This window comes from Poecilia formosa, unplaced genomic scaffold, assembly GCF_000485575.1.
Source record: "Poecilia formosa unplaced genomic scaffold, Poecilia_formosa-5.1.2 Scaffold241, whole genome shotgun sequence".
NCBI lineage: Eukaryota > Metazoa > Chordata > Actinopteri > Cyprinodontiformes > Poeciliidae > Poecilia > Poecilia formosa.
This window is the reverse complement of record NW_006800180.1, coordinates 578,305-595,778: the sequence shown is the minus strand read 5'-3', so window position 1 is coordinate 595,778 and position 17,474 is coordinate 578,305. Positions and strand designations below refer to the sequence as shown.

Genomic DNA, 17,474 nt, shown 5'->3' with positions numbered 1-17,474 from the left:
AATATAAAGTGATAACAGTCAGGATTTGTCCCTCTGAAAGTCTGAGGGATATGAAAATGACGGTCGTTATGCCACATCAATAACAGAAGACTTTAAGCACGAACACTTGAATAATTTATTCAGAGAAATAAAGAACGAAAAGGCATTATGGATGCTCTGCTATGAAAGAAGCAGTGAGCGTATAAAATAAACAAGTGTTATGCTAGCTAAGCCATTACCGAAAACCGTTCTCTACGTCAACGTTAACCGTAATTTAGGATTTATATCTCTAGAAATCTGTTAACCTTGGCTTCCAGGCTAACACAGGAATAAAACACACGTTTTACTTTCCTATCATGACTCTGATTTGCATTACATAAGTGTACTAAAGTATTCACACTGCTTAAACTTTTCTCTGTGAGAACAAGTCAAACGCTTTTGGTCAAATGAGACAAAAACTAACTTTTCTGAACGCACCATCGCCATGTTTGTTAGCAGAAGACATTTTTCTTCAGGAGGGACAGGGAACAGTAGATTTTCATTTTATTTTTATTTTTTAAATTACTGATCACCTTTCAATAAGGTGATCAATAATTAAATAATTAATAATCAATAATTAAGAAGTGTTCCCCTCACTGTTAAACATGCAGTGAGGGGAACAGTGGAACGGTCCAGTTAAAGTTCAGACCATTCAATCTGACTGAATTTATGCCAATTTTTCACCAAAACAAAAAAGATACAAAATACCAGCATCTGTGAAAAACTGATAAATGTATATCCTAAAAAGACGTGGAGGAAAAATGGTTCAAAAATATTGAGTCAGGGAGAATGGAGAAAAATGCATACCACATTTTTAATATAGATTTTATTAAATCATGCATTTTTATTATTATTTCCATTTCACATTCATTTGCTACTTTGTGCTGGACCGTCAGAGAAAATCCTGGTAAAACACCTGGAAGTTCTGCTTGTAACTAGATAAAAAGGTGAAAAAGACCAGGAAGCATGAACTGTTCAGACATCACTCAGACTAAATTAGACTCAAGATGAACAGATGAAATGTCAAATTAAAAGAATTGGAGCATTAAATGAAAATATCCCATGAGCTGGAAGTTTCAATTCACCAGACTCTTAAAGCTCCATTAGCCAACATTAGCACAGCAGAGACAAAAGACACCCAAAACTCTCTCAAGTAGTGTTGCTGCTTAAGTGAGAGAGAGTGGGGGCGGGGGGAGGGAGTGTTGTTGGTTTTGGATTCATAAATCATCATTAGTTAAGTTTTTCAGTATGATGCAAAGAAAGGAAACCAAACATGATGTTTAAACATTCATATACATTTTTTTTTCTTTTTTGTCATGGCTGTTAAGTATGGAGCAGCTTAGAAACCAGGCTTCAATACCCACATTGTCTTTTAAATGATTCATCAAGTGACCACGGCAGAGTGAGGGCTTTTCTTTGTGTGGCTGTTTAACATCACATTATCAGCAAAGGTTTTGTCATGGAGGGACAAAGACTTTTTTTTTTACCCCCTCTGCCTATTTCATAGTAATAAATACTCCACAAGCTTAAATGGCAGCATGGACAAAAGGCTAAGATGCTAATTTATCTTCTCCATATGATCCTAATGCAAATGAGGGGAATGAAAGCAAGCAATCAATTCCCTAATTGGGTTCGGGCTATTGCAACTTGTTAAGGGCTCCAGATTAAACGGCAGGTCAATTTCTCATTGTGACATACTGTATTCATTTCACAGTGCAACAAAAGGAATCAGACAAGAGTTGCAAGTAATCAAGCTGATGAGAGCAACAAAAATAGGCCACAAAAAAACAAAAAAAAACAGACATCTAAAAGATCACACGGTTGGCTCCAAATTTACATGCTTTCTTAAGTCGTGTAAATCACATTCAGATCCTTCAAATAAAAGTTAAGACATTTTCATCCAGCTGGTGCCAATCGCTGCTGCGCTCTGATCTCCTCCTGGTAAATTGGTGCATCAAGCATCGGTTTCAAAGAGTTCTTGGAAATCCGACTCTTCAAGAAAAGAATGCGCCTTTGTGTTAATCACCGAGAGAATTAGAGGAGTGGAGCTTCAAATTGTGTTCCGTGAATGTGTGTTTCATTTAAATGCGGACAGTAGTGATATGAATTTCCTTTACAAAAATAAAAAATAAGACATTTTCAGCAGGAATAAGCTGAAAAACGCGCGTGTTGGCAGTGAAATGGAGCGAACATTTGTTGTTGCTGCTGTAATTATTGTCGAAGCACAAATGCAGGTGAACTCAATGCGATTTTTCAAAAAACATTCATTACATTGGGAAAAAAATTTGCCCCAGGAACATGATGAAATGATGCATTAAGAGAACAACAAACTGGAAAGAAAGGGATTCAAACAGTTCTTACCCAGCAGTACAGCGAACTCTTGTCCGCCTACAAACCTAGCACTTCTGCTGAAGTGAACGCGAAGCGACCGGAGACAACGCTCCAAAAGCAGGAAGTAGCCTACAGCGCAGGGCATTCTGGGTAAATACAACTAAAACAAACTCCAAGTGTCTAGCACTTAGCGGGAGAAATGGCTCGTTGCCTTTTGACAAAGCCAAAAGAGAAATCCTACAACTGCTAAAATATGACGCTACTGTATTTTTGTTTACATTTTGTTAAGAAGGAAGTTGCTCTCAGTGTTTCCTTCAGTAGTTCTTGCTGCAGCGCCACCACAGGCGAGGAGGTAAACAGGTTTTTCAAAACGTTTAAAGCGAAATATAACCAATGTTGCAATCTACCAAATGATCAGGTGTGAAAACATCCTTAAGGTTTTAAATGACATGGTTGTTGTTGCGCGGAATGCATTAGCTGCTGCTACGCAAGAAGAAATTAAATTAGGATGCAGCCAAAATTTTACCGCGTTGAGAAAACTTTAGTCGCAAGAGGTGAATTAGAGGCAGACTGGAGTTGTGACAAAGCACTTCTAAATCCCTGTCATGGATGCTGGTTTGTTAAGTCTCAAAGTTACTGGTCACAATGTTTCTTCTCACTTAATCTTTACTGGACAAATCATTTTACGAATTCAAATTTGAGCAATTGACTTGACTAGCAATACTCTTGGACATTGTTTTAGGGATTAATACCACAGTTGGGTGTTTTAAACATAACTTAGTCCATATCATCAGATTTTAATTACAATCCACCTTCTTGCAATATTAAACAGTTGAAGCTACACACTAAACAATAAGAGAGAATCAACTACTGTGAAATAACCTTGGCTTTCTCTGCGTCACTTGTGAAAACCAGATTTTTTGCAAGAGCTTATTGAAAAATGCATGGAGAATAATTTTTCAGGTCTTGGTGCGTTTCTCCAAAATCCACAGACTGGTGTTTGTATTATCATTCCTTCAAAGAGGACAAGCAAACAGCAGCAGGCCTGTTGGGAAGGTCGTGAGGTTCGAGAGGCCTGCGAGAGCAGAACGTTTCTTCTATACCTTCCTTAAGAAACACAGCGACTTTATTTACCAACAGAAGAGAGTAGAAAATTACAATAATAATCAGATCAGCTATCCCTGAACTAAAAGCTGCGCATTGAATTACTGCATCTGAAATGTTCTCCTGAGGGGGAGTGTGGAGGATTTTGCTGCAAAGCCATATATCACAAAGCAAAGAGTGGGAGAGGAGGCTGTCATGTGTGCTGGTTCAGCTCCGTTACGACGTTCCCCTTTGCTCTCGTCGGGAGGGGGAAATCAGTTAAAAGCCCTCCAAACCAAACAGTCTTTTAACAAGATGCACTTCATTTTCTCTGTTTGCTTTTAGTTCAGAGGGTTGGGCTTCGTCCAGGGAGCTGGCATGTTGATTCCAGGCGCTTGGTGAACCCTGACCTCTCGCTCGCATTCAAACGGCTCGCTCGCGGGGGGGCAAGGCAGCGAGCGCGGACAGGAGTAAACGGGGATAGATTTTGAAACATTTTGACCGCATCAATCCAACATGAAGGTGGTGCCTACGGGTTCAACGGGAGTTCAAGGTATTAGTATCGCAGGCCTTTCACGGGCTCAGATCAAAAGGGCTTTGTAAGGTATGCCAATTAATGCGCATGAAAACAGCTGGTCTGCATGAAAGGTCAAGGAGAAGCATTTTTCACACCTAAGCTACTCAAACCTTGTTCTTTTAACCTATACAACCCTAGTTTAAGCAATAAATAGATATTTTTCAGACAGTTTTGGGTCCCATAAAGACACCAAAAAAAAGACGTTGCGAAACATTGTGGGTGCACCGATAAATCGTCCGGCTGATCAATCCACCCAGATTTTGGGAGATAGGCCGATACTTATATATGAAGTCGATCTTCCCCACTGATCTCAATTAACTTTCACAAGATCTGAAAATCGGCAATTTTTACAGTCAAGGAAAAAAAAAGTATCTGACAAAATCTAAATTGGTGATCGGCCAAAATCTGCAATTGGTCAGAACTGACAAGTTGTGTCAGTTGTTGCCAAAAGTGATTCTGGCAAAAAAAAAAAAAAATCTTTTTCCCTAAAAAAAAAAAAATCTTAGGCCATTATTTTAGAAAGGTGACGAGATTAAAATTGGAAAGAAATATGAAAAAAAAAAATCCTGCTAGATGTTGCAAAAGACATGAGGTTTACCTTCTAGGACAACCATGTAGCATGCACTACAGAGGAAAGTTTAGCATTTTCACCTGTTAGCATGGCCCAGTCAAAGTTCAGAGCTAAAGAGATTGAGAAACATTTAAAAACATGATTTTGATTGAAAGTGTTGAGCTGTAGTTGGAGCTTACAGTGTTTCCACAAAGTATCAATTTATGGCAATTAAGGAGGGCTGAGCCACACTTTTCAGATTTTCTTTCAGGTTTTAAGCCNTCATCTCTTTCCTTTTTGCAATACTGATCTAACAAAGAATTCAAACATTTATAAATGGGGGGCTTGAATACCTTTTGCAACACTTTGTACCCTCCCTCCCCACCGCCTTGTTTTTAATCATAAACTAGACTTGCTTATTTGTTCCCACATCAAACATTTGTTTTTATCCATTGATCCCAAAGAGAACTTTAACCTGTGTGAGTCAAACGATGAACAAATGGGGCTTCTGCAAGAAGTAACCTTCTAAAATATGACCCCAAATCAGCAAATGTGACACACAGCCACAGGGACTGGAATGTAAGAAATGAAGAATCAAGAGCTGGGTCTCTGTGACACAAAATAATTCAAAATGAAATAAACCTTCCATTTTCCTGTTTGGCATCAATACTCTGAGCCTAACACAAACATAGAATCAGCAGCAGCCATTGTTTTATCAAAACAGACGCTCCAACACTCTGGGAACAGGAAAACTTTAATCGTCATAAACCAAACCATTGATGGTCTGGACGCGCGCGCACACACACGGACACACACACAGGCACACACATCACAGACCGACCCAAAGTCCCAGAAACATAAGTTAAGAAAAACAATAGGCATAACATGAAACAACTATGCAGAATCCCAGCCTTAAAAATTAAAGCAAATAGGTCCAACCCCCCTACAAGGGTTAAAATATAACACTGCCACCTAGTGGTGGCTTAGAACTCAACCAGAGAAATCTCTTCAGGAGCATTTTTAAAACTGCAAAACTTAAAAGTCTCCCACACATTTTCCGACCGCCAGGTAAGCATCCGAGCTAGAGGCACGTTTAAAGTACAGTTAAAAAAAGGCACGTTCATTTGACAATACAGTAAATGTTACGCAGTTATATACGTGTTTGTACGCATGCAAAGGACAGGAACACTTTTCTTAAGTTTCTTAAGCTCTTTTTAGTGTTTTTTTATCCACTTGAATCAAAGACCCTGCGCGAAAGCTCTACATGTTGCTTTTTACTGATTTTTAATTCCCTGCGTGTGATCCGAGACCCAGTCTGCTGGTGAACTTGTCTCTGTCGATGTTCTTGTGCTCTGGGATGTGTCTGAAGGTGCAGTCATCCCTCGTGCAGCCCGTTGTCCGCCAGAAAAAGCACTCCTTCTTGTACGTACTGTTTAAAAAAAAAATTCTCCCAACTTCAATCTATACATCAATAAAGGTAGAGCTTTTATTGCCGCTTGAAGAAAGAGAGCAGTGTTCTTACCTAAGACGTTGGTAGGACTCCGTCTCTCCGGTGTGGCCCTTAAACGGATATCGAACAGTCAACGGAGCGCCTTCCACAACCATTCCCTGAAAAGGAAACAAAAACGGATCTCATCTCGAAGGTCATCTGTATCTTGGGTCGAGTTTTTACCCACATGTAAGGACGCTTCAACACCTGAGAGCCCGTTAAACCGTCAGCTTTCACACTACACCAACGAACCAAACCCTTTGACAAGGCTGTTCCCCTCCTCGCCTGTGGCGGCGCTGCACCAAGAACCAGTGAAGGAAACAACACGAAAACCTCAAAAGTGGAGTGCCATCAAGTTTTAGCAGTTGTAGGATTTCACTTTTGTCTTTGGTAAAAGACTCCTGCTAATGCCAGACACGTGTGTTTGTTTTAGTTGTATTTACCCAAAATGCCCTGCGCTATAGTCAGCTGTTTGAACCGCGCCAGAATTCACTTCAACTGAACTGAGGTTTATAGACAGACCATATCAGAAATCACATTCACACATCCCCAAATGAACTGGACCTTCTAGACAAACAAACTGGAGTTGGATTAAAGCAGGGCTGGTGTGATGCCTTATAAATAAATATGGTCAGAGGCTGCAGTGTACATATTATGACTGATTTACAGGAAGTTACATTAAAGAATGAGGTTTTAACATGACCAAATGTTCAGAGGCACGTTCATTTGACAATACAGTAAATGTTACCCAGTTATATGCGTGTTTGTATGTATACAACTGCGTATATAAGTACAAACGTATATACGCTTTTCCATCACCTAGAAAATATGGAGAGTCATTTTACAAGACTTATAAAATATGTTGTGTTTTGGGACGTTTACTTCCTGGCTGAACCCAGCAGACAAGATATGGGAATCTTATGACTTGTGGCAAATCACTGACTTTTCTGGCACATTTTTTTAAACCAACTTCAGAATCAAAGGCAGCTCTTCCCACAGAAGCAGAAACGAACAGAAACCGCCTCATCTAACAAAGACAAATGTAATCAGTGCCTCTGTGTATTATTATTATCTCAGCTGCAGGGTAAAAGCACTGGCTCTGCAGAAAGAGGAAAAAAAAAGCAATAAGAATAATCCATAAGGTGGGATATTCAGAAAATAAAATGAAAACACCATTTGAAAAATGTTATAAAAATTCATTGAAGTAGTGAACCTACAGACAGCTCCAATCCTTTAAAAAGAAAAAATAAATCAACAGCAAACATTCAAAAATTGTTTAACACCAATGAGAAAATGTGTAAGTTAAAGGGGAAAACCATTTTGTTTCTTATTCAGAACTAAGAAAAACTTTTTTCACTTTTATTTTTAAAGTTCAATTTGACCGTTGAACTTTAATTATTACATAAAACTGTTCAAATGATCATAAATATAATGATTACTGCTGGTTTTAACATTTATTAGTCAATTATTGATGGTGTTTTTGGTATTGATGCTTGTTTTGTATTTCAGTGAAATAATGATGTTCATCCACTGTCATTAAAATTAAATAGATAATATACTGATGGCTGAACTATTAAATATGGGTTTAGTTGTTATATGTATTGATTACACATAATAGATGGAAGATTATGAAAAAAATAAAAAATTGACATTATGTTTCATGCTGCAGGTATTTATAGTACATAGTCAAAAAAAAAAAAAAAAAAGTCATCGAAGCATAAAAATCAGCTAAAAGTCTCCAAGTCCTGGCTCCACTTGTTGCCGAGAGGCTTCAAGTTTTGAAACATCAGCTCCACATTTCACCATGACGACATGGAGTAAACAAATACGTACGTCGATACACTGGATGGCTCTCTCGCACTCTTCCTTCCTGGTGTAGTTGACAAACGCACACTGCAGCTCCAGCAGCATCTTGATGCTGTACACCGTTCCCACTCTGAGAGAAACAAACACCGACGACGACATGCAAGTTTAAAATTGGTGCAAATCATTTTTCTAGGACAATAAAAGGAAAATAAATAAATAAATAAAATAAATATTTTAACCTCAATTTTGTTTCATTTCAAAAAGAAGATTTCAGATTTTTGCATTTAAAGTTTGGTTTAAGTAAACTCAGGATTTCATGCATTATTTTACAGAAGTTTATTCTGCATCAACAGAGTAAACGGTCGGGGATTCAGAGTGATGAATGAGTCACTATTCATCACAATAAGAAATAAATCAATCAACGAGCTCAGTAATTTTCATTTGTATGATTTATCGGTTTATATTTTCTCTCTTTCTACCAAAAACTGGATGACAAAAGCTTTGGTCTCAACTTCAGAGACTTCATAATTCATTTATGTGATGTTTGTTTTGTTTTTAGATATTTAAAATATCTTCCAGTTCCACTGTTAAATCTTCATTAGAATTTAAAGTTGATCTTTGAGAATGTGTTCTTGCATGATTATGTCATTACCGTTATATTATTTGAAAACTGTCTCCAAACAACATTACATTTCATCGCAATAACTTCTGGGACGAGCAACATGTTACGGTCACAGGCCTGTAAGTCAGAACTCACCTGCTGAAAAGCTCATGGAGTTTTGGATAAGTTATGGCAGGACCCAGGGTTCCCACCCAAACTGAAAACAGCTCTCTGAGAGAGAAACACACGCTTATTCATATTTAGTCAAAAGCTCATTTCTGAAACACAGAACTGAAAACAAACAAAAAAGGACAAAAAGAAAACAACGTCTCAAACGTGATCGATTGCTTACGGTTTGGCTGAACTCCTGGAGCGAGGAGTCGGCGACTGGGATTTGGATCTGATTTGGCCCAGACAGTCGATATCTTTGACTTGCTGCGTTCGTGGACGGGCTGTTTGCAGGACGGTCCACTCTCCATCATCGTTGTCCTCCTCTTCGTCCTCATTGTTGTCGTCCTGATGCGACGGCTGCTTGAATTTGTCCCAGATGGCTCGAGCCCCTGGAGGAGGAGAACAGTGTGGAGCAGCTGCAACCTGCTCGGTGTTTTTTTAATTTTATTTTTTTGGAAACGTTACCTCCATGATCTTTGCTTCTGTTCCCGGCGAACAGAGCTTCCACGGCTTCCTCGAGGGTTGGGTGAGCTTTGAGGGCCTCGGTGCTTTGCGCCCAGGAGAAACCCATTTCCTGAGGTAACAAAAGCACACACAGCTTCCTAAATGCGACTCACTGTGGACACACCAGCTGCGTTTCCACTGGCCAAATAACAGCGCAACTTTTGGGCTCGAAAATACATTTTGAAGAAGCTTCAGTGCTAGAATGAGGTGGCTTTTTTTCCCGTCCATATCAAAATTGAGGTATTTCACAAAACTGTGATGGAAACACTTTTTCACTTCACTCAAGTTACATGATCAACAACCTAGCACAAAACAGGCGACGACAAGAAGTTGTTTTTTTGTTTTGTTTTACCTGTAGTACAGTCATTTCTTTATTATTCTCAGACTTGTAAGAAAAAAAAAGCTTAACTGGTTTGAATACAGCATACAGATATTAGCACCCACCATAAGGTGCAGCGTCTGCGCTCGTTTCAGCTCCTGCGCAGCTTCAACACTCGAGCTCTCCAGCGTCAACACATCCTTGTAGATCAGGGAGGCTTCATAGTATCTCTAAAGGAGCCACAACAAAAAATAAATAAAGCATCAACTGACTAATATTGTAGTAACTGATTATCCTGATGATTAATTAAAGAAAAACAAAATTGGCACGTCCTACAGATTATTCATAGAAAATATACTAAAAGATGCAAATAAACAAGAAGAATTAAATTCCAGGACAGCGTTCCTTTACTGAATCTGAACCAGAAGGAGCTAAAGCTGCAACTTGAAGAATTTTAAGTAAAAAAAGTAAATTTTAAGTAAAAGTACAAAGATACTTTCCTCTGAAATGCAAAATGTATAAATATATTGATCACAATCATTTCAATCAACGAAAACAAGAGATGGGAGTTAATGTCAAGTAACTTGACTTATAAGAAACATATATTGTAATAGAATAAAACAAGAGATGCTACCAAATGCTTGCAGTTGCGCCTTGTTTTACCTTGAGGCCACAGAGGGCTTTTCCTTTCCGGAACAAACCCTTTATCCATTTGGGCTGCATGGAGAGCGCCAGGTCGGCGTCCCTCAGGGCGTTTTCGTACTGCTCAAGCCTTTCATAACACAGAGAGCGATTTCCAAACAACCTGAAACACACAGAGGGTAGTTTAAAGCTCATCTTACGTCCGGTGATCCTGTGGTTCTCTTGAAAACAAAAGTCAAATTCAAGCTCATGTTCCTACTTGAATTCCTTTGGGTTGTATTTAATGGCGTCCGTAAAACACGACACTGCCATGTCGTACTGTCCGGACGCGGCCAAGCGGTTCCCCATACCTGCGGCGAAGCAGAGGTCAGGTCGAGAGTTCTGTTTTTTTTATATATATATATATAGTTTCATGGGAAAATTTGAATGAAGAGATTTAAAACAAGGAAAATTCACTTACTGGCCAGCTCTACGCTTCTTTTCGCTAGCTCCTCGGTCATGGGTCCAAACGGTTTCTGCTGAAACAGGAGCAGAAATTATCCACAGGCCTCATTGCAATGGATCCCATCAAATAAACAGATCATTTAAAGGTGAAGTTCTGTTCAGAAAAAATTTGATTTTATTTTGTGTATTATACCTCGTTATTGGTTTCAGGTTGGCTTTTCATCTGAACTTCAGGTTTCTCACAAACATGGACGTTTTTGTCCTCCTGCTGCTGAACCTCAGCGACTTTGCTTTTTACTTTCTTTTTCTCTTTTTTAGACTTCAGGTTACTCTTCTCCTCCTCCTCAGGGACCAATTTAGTAGGTTTAGCATTTAAATTATTTAAATTCAAGTCCTGTAAAGAGTAGCACAGTGTAGTCATATTTTACAGACTGTAAGAATTTATTATCACAAATGTTTGCCTTAAAAAAAAAGAAGCTTTTACAAACATTTTGTTGCTTATCTTCTGTAGTATTTATGTTCTCAATATCTTTTCCAGCGAGCTCAACACATCCGGGGTCCTTGGTTGCCGTTTGCGATTCATCGGATTCAGGAGGCTTGTTTTCCTCCGAATTATCATCAATTATACGAGTTTGTTCCTCATTCTCTGAAGACTCCAACTTCTCTAACTTTTCCTCATTGTTCTCCTGAAATTAAATTGCAAATCAGCGAGCCATTTCTGGTTGGAATTGCATTTTTTCAGAACATGCAGGATACAGCTCGATAAATAAGACCTTCATCAAAAACTTTACTTATTTCAGTAATTTGGTTCAAAAAGAAACTCATTATACACAGAGAGACATATGTCCACTCTGTGTGCAGTTGCTTCAGTTCATTTTAATTGACTTGGTTTCCAACTGATGAGAACCTTAAATTCAATCACTTAGAAAATGTAAATATTAGTTAAGAGTAATAATAAAATGGCTTAAATAATCATAGGGAAAACAGATGGTAGATGGTTTTGGAGCAAACTGTCACCGACACTTCCTACGATGAGGATAAGCTGCCAAAGACCATTTACAAGAAACTGGGAGTTCACAAAACGATGCATTCAAACATATTGGAAAGTTTAGTGAAAGGAAGAGATGCGGTAGCAAAAAGTGCACCGATTGCAGGGATAATTGCAACCTTGAGAGGATTGTGAAAAAAGAAGCCAATTCAAGAGATTGAGGAGGCATGGAGCCGGTGCTTAACAGGGATTCTGCAAATTTAGCAAAACCCAAATTAGCAGTGAGTTAGCAGTAGCTAACCAGTATCTATCAGTCTGTCTATGGAACATGATAGACAGTCATCAATAAAAAACAAGCTATTGGATGGTTTAAAGCATCTTCATTCAGGCAAAAGGAGCCATTCTGTACTAAAAGTACTTTACTGATTTTATGCCAAGCTGGGCATTAACTAGCTATATTTACAAAGCTACTTTTTGAAAAATACGCATTTATAGGATTGACTTGAGCATAATTTCTGACTACTTTGGCTGGTTAACTGCATGAAGAATAAGGATGATTTTGGTCAAAAACACACCAGACACAATTTGTGTCAAAGTGAGACCTCTTCTTCATACACAAGCTTCATCGTTTTAATGTTATTTTCTATCTGTTGATGTCATGTAAACATACAGTAATCTGTAGATATTGCATTTGGAGCCACTTTGGACTGTTCTGACATGGACACATAACCTGCCATAAGTTATGAATCATATCAAAACGCTTCCTCTGGATAAGTTAGTCAGGTCGTAATGATACCATCTGTATTAGTCCTGAAAAACAAGAATTTGCACACAACTGCTCATGTATAATAAAAAATTAATTAATTAAAAAAATCTGAATTTTAAATTGCTGAAATAAATTAACTTTTCAATTCTACTCCAATTTAGTGAGACGAGTACCATTTTTACTCACAGGTAAATTTTCCTTAAGCGCGCTCTCCTTTTCAAGTCGTTTCTTTTCTTTTTTGCGCTGTAACAAAATACAGGTGTGTGCGATGAGCAGCCTTTAGATGACAATAAGACAGTATAGTCTCGGTGGTTATTACACAAGCTCACCTTTTTTTTACGTTTGTTTCTTTCAGTTTTCTCTTTACGCCGATCTTCCTCTTCTATCAATTCCTTAGCAATTTTATCTGCCTCCTGGGGAGAGCATGTAGAGCAGACGCTACAAATTCAATTCTCATGAAAAAAACTTGACATATCTAAAGAAATTTATACCAGAATACAGTATTAAAAATATCAAAGTTCAACTGCACAAGTCATATTTCCCATTCCATCACCAACAGAAGGGACATCATTCAGATAAGTATTGATTTCACTTCCCAATAAGTGAAACTGGGCATGTTACCTCGTCTGTGAGCTGTTTTATCTGTGGATGTGGTTCCAAAGGTTTGCTCGCAGCATAACGTGGATGATAATCATCATCGTCATCATAATAATCATCGTCGTCGTCGTCTGAATATATGAGATCATCCTCTAAGACCTGAGCATACTGTAAGGCTGCTGAAAGTTAGATAGAACAAACAGATTTAAATAAAGACCACAAGATCAATAACGTTTCCATCCGTTTCATGGAAATGTCTTAAAAGTCCATTACATTTACATTTCATGGAAAAGAAAATTTTTTTTTTAAGATTTGAAGAATTCTGAAGTTTTGTTTTGTTTTTTTTAACAAAAACAAAGTGGGAACAATTGTCTTTCATTACCATGTAGAATGTTTTCCCAGAATGCAATTCTTTGGAGTGTCCTAGTTCAGTAGCTGCATTTCCATAACAAATGTGCTCAAAACTTTGTTGATCTTGCGCCAATATGAAAAACACAATTCCGCCATTGTGGTGTTTAATAAGAAGCGCAATTAAAATCACACGTGAATATGTCTGTTCACGCTACAATTAAAAAAAACACGCCCCACCATCATCCTCCAACCACTTCCTGTCGTCTTCCTCTTGGTTTGCACCAGTGGCAACATCCTGTTGTTGATCATGTGATTTGTGTGATGCGAAAAAAGTTTTTCCAAAGGATCATTTTGGCAAATTTTGATATGGCCCAAAAAAACAACAACAAAAAAAAACACCTTATCCTGGTGACAAAACTTTTTAGCAAAAGATAAGAGTCCCCCCACCCCCCCAACACAAACGTGTTTTCAATAAGCAAATTTATTTTCAAAATGTCAAATTGTGTAAATGTCAAATTGTGTAAATGTACGGCCAATGGAAATGCAGCTAATGTGAGAATTCCCTGCATATTTTTCACTTAAAACTCTAAACTTCCTTTGAAGTCTAAACACAAAATGATCTCCACAGTAGTCGGCTTTTAAGTATGGAACAACAACAACAACAACAACATGCTCCTTTCAGTCAGAATGAGCATGAATGTTGAAGCTGATGTAAATGAGTGAATAAAGAAGACTTGTGTGAAATGTCCAAATCAGAAAAAGCCTTACAAATAAAGGGTTGAGCCAATGCCTCTAGTAAGGAAGTCCTGCGCCCACTCATGAAATCCACTATTGATTCCTTAAAAGAAGACAAGATCAGCAAATTAGGACCATTTACAGCCACAATGGTTAAAGGATAAATAACAAGACATGGGGAAGAAATAGAATAAACATCTTAGCAAAAAGAAATATTGATACTTTGGAAACAAGTAAGACTTCAATAAGTGCAGGACACAAGATAAATGATGACACAGCTGAATATCCTGCTGCATTCACTGCAGAGCTAAGAAATGACTCAAACTCTTTACTTTGTTCAGTCTAGGTAAAACAATCCAGTTCAATTCGTCAGTAGTTTAGATTTTACCCCCACGCGTTGCTGCACACTGCCAGTCAGCTACAAGAAACAAGTTTACATGAAAACTACTAAATTTAGTTCATTTTTATTTTACATTTCTTGCACAGATGCATGTTGTAGAGAATAAAACCGTTAACTTCTGGTTCGTTGTATTCTCTTGTCCTCCCGGATTCAGTGACGCCATGCGTAGAAATAAAAGCCACACAGAGATAACAATCAGCGCGCCACGTCATACGTTTTCAAAGTTTATTCCAAAAGTTAAAAGTATAAATTCACATGCACAGCACAGACATTAATTACCTGATGAAAGTAGAACAATAGAAAAACAGAAGAAAGGCAAAAAACATGTTTTTTTGGAGATTGCCATGCGGCTGCAAATAGCAAATCTGATTCGTTCCTCTGGGGTATAGAGTTTTGTTTCAAAGGTGCTTCCTTGTTTTTAATTTATGCAATTAAGGCGTGTTTTTCTCCTTGTATGGCTGTGGCCAGTTTCAAATGACAAAGTTGAGAAGTTCGAAGCAATTTAACTACCTTCTGAGACCTGTTTAATTTCAGGGCTTCTCTATCTAGACAAGGAAGACCAAAGGTCATTTAGAGCAAGCAAGCTCTTCTCATGCCAGTTTGAAATGTGATGTTATTCCTAATTCCTGGTTGGAATAAAGTCTCTATTTTTTTAAACCAGGGTTCAACCAAAAGCTAACCTGTCTTCGACCTATTTTATTTCCCTGCCGGTCAATTCCTACAAATACAGATCTGTGCAGTAATTTTAAATTGACATGAAGCCTGGTAAACAAAGTGGTTCAGAACTTCTCCATCCTCTTGGATCAAAGCACAGATTTTAAGAATTAAAACACTTATAGAATATACCTGAGCATTTTCAATAGAAACACATTAATTCTAGACATTTTCTTATTAATGTTATACTAGTTTTGATTATATGTTTGGCTCACTTAGTGCTACAAATTTAGCCCGATTTAGACACTACCAGTGCTGTTAATATACAACTACGAATTAGGCTAGCTCAAGTCATGTTAATTTGAACTAAATGGTATTCTACTAATTAAATTGCAATTATTAAAAGTATTATGTGTCGTTAGTTTGTTTTTCCTTAAGTTTTAGTGTTTCTCTGTGGGAGATGACTTGAGACGTCTCCTTGCTGCCTGCTCATTTGAGACACGGACTTTGTGCCAGAGTTAATTTATGGCGTGGTCCCTCCCTGATAACAGACAGTCTCTCCTCTCCTTTGAATAAATTGTTATTCAAACTAATCCTGCACAATCCACTATTTTTACATGTGGTAAGATTAACTGTATTAAACACTAAGAAAATTATTTTTTTCTCAACAATGTATAAACAAATATTTTAATCAATCACTGTTTACTTAAAAGAAAAAATGTAATTTAAGAATAGGTCTTCACACAAAGCAATGCAACAATCCACCTTATCCTGAACGATACCCATTTCTATTTTTCTGAGGTCTGACCTACTGACCATTACCTAACATTTGAAATACAAAGAAAAAAAGAAGTCTTACAGCTATGCTATAGTTTCACAACAATTATGTGTTTTTCCTGTTGATTACACGAAAACAAACTAATTTTTAATCTCTGGTTGTCTAGCTGGAGCATCTTAAATCAAACTGTGAGAATCTCACAAAAGTTTATGACTAAATTTTGAGGTGTCAAATTCTACAAAATCTTTTTACTTAATATCAGTTCACAAAATAATCTGTGATCAATAATGACATTCATTATGCTGAGCTGACATATAAACCCAGGAGTTTATTTAAATCTGTTCAGGTAAGAGCCTATCTACCTCTTATAAAGTTTTTATGAAGTTTAATTTAATGTGATGCCAACATGTCAGCTTGTTTAAAAAGAGTTGAGCTGAAGGTTTGGAAAAACACCAACATTTTATTAAAATTCTCGAGTCATACTCACGTGGGTGCGCATTAGTCTCGAGTCTTCGCGAATTCTGGGTACTGAAGGCCCACCTGGCAGGTAAGGAAAATGATGACGTCAAAGTTCACATAAGATGGAAAAAATTAAACACTTGACCAACACACATGTTCACACATATATGCATATAACAGCTTCGATTACACTCGCGGCTCGCACCGATAGAACGGAAGCGGACCCGTTTGCTAAACTTAAAAGTCTCTGGTAAAACTACAGTAGCTGGTAAGCTAACAAGCTGACCCAGTTCCAATTCCTGGTAAATGAAACTCAAGATATGATGAAATAAACTGCTCCATTCTCACTTCGAACTAGCTCTTTCTTTCTTGGCATGGCTTCCGTTTATTTCCAGTATCTCTGATCCAGTATTTCTCTATGACGCACTAGTTGTCGCCAGGTTTAGTGCTGCTGAGTTGCTGTTAACCCTGTTGGAAGTTCTGGCTCGTGTACAGTGGAGAAGCCTTCAGCGTCCACGGCGTCCTGTTTATCGTCTTCTTCTTCGACGAAAACGTGCTCAACTACTATTATTGAAAAACGACACTGCCATCATCTGGAAAGAAATTTGCCCTGTAGAGAACAAATATTCTTCAATAAAATCTCTTGAGGATGTTAAATAAATGCTTTTACAGCTACATTAGTGATATGTTATGGTTCAAATAAAACAGTAGCTGTAACAGAAAAACAGCCTATTTTTATCCTTATGTCGACATATATTTAACCCCTTTTATTCAACATTTCTTAAAGATTAAAAAAATAATAATAATCTGCCCACGGTTTAAAGTTCTGTTTGATGAGTGAGTATTATGCTTTTTCAATGGTATATGAAAGTTACAACAAAATACATACGGTTAAATTAATAAATAAATAATTTGCATTATACTGAGTCACACTAAAATAATTACACAATGTATGTCTTGGACATTTAAATTTTTCTTTGAGAATGAGAAGTTAAGTCTATTTTTAATAGCATCAGTTTGGATAAAGAGGCATTTGTCTATTAATAACTTTGTAATATTAACAATATAATTATTAAATTTGGGGCATTTATCCTCCATAAGTTGCCCTGTTTTACACTGTTAAAGGTAAATCTACCTGTTTTCGAGAGCAATATGGTGATGTCGCTCTTTTCCTGTCTGCCATTCAAATTTTCTATTTCCGGGGTGTTTTT

The 17,474-nt window shown here is 37.6% G+C and overlaps 1 protein-coding gene across 4 annotated transcripts; it reads right to left on the bottom strand.

Annotated features, from left to right (window-relative positions):
• Nucleotides 1–5,294: 5,294 nt before the first annotated feature.
• Nucleotides 5,295–17,474, bottom strand: LOC103150067 (stress-induced-phosphoprotein 1). 4 transcript variants are annotated; one of them, XM_007569516.2, is made up of 19 exons: nucleotides 17,399–17,474; nucleotides 16,612–16,873; nucleotides 16,292–16,344; nucleotides 14,006–14,075; nucleotides 12,911–13,065; nucleotides 12,619–12,702; nucleotides 12,476–12,532; nucleotides 11,024–11,221; nucleotides 10,729–10,929; nucleotides 10,552–10,609; nucleotides 10,351–10,441; nucleotides 10,113–10,254; nucleotides 9,575–9,679; nucleotides 9,092–9,200; nucleotides 8,808–9,015; nucleotides 8,612–8,686; nucleotides 7,882–7,984; nucleotides 6,082–6,167; nucleotides 5,295–5,988 (listed from the first exon to the last, which is right to left on the bottom strand). In XM_007569516.2, the coding sequence occupies exons 2-19, from the start codon at nucleotides 16,637–16,639 to the stop codon at nucleotides 5,844–5,846; spliced, it is 1,968 nt and encodes a 655-aa protein (XP_007569578.1). In that variant the 5' UTR covers nucleotides 16,640–16,873; nucleotides 17,399–17,474; the 3' UTR covers nucleotides 5,295–5,843. The 4 variants fall into 4 exon arrangements, with proteins under 4 accessions (XP_007569578.1, XP_007569579.1, XP_007569580.1 ...); XM_007569517.2 differs by having other exon boundaries at nucleotides 10,552–10,606; XM_007569518.2 differs by having other exon boundaries at nucleotides 12,911–13,062.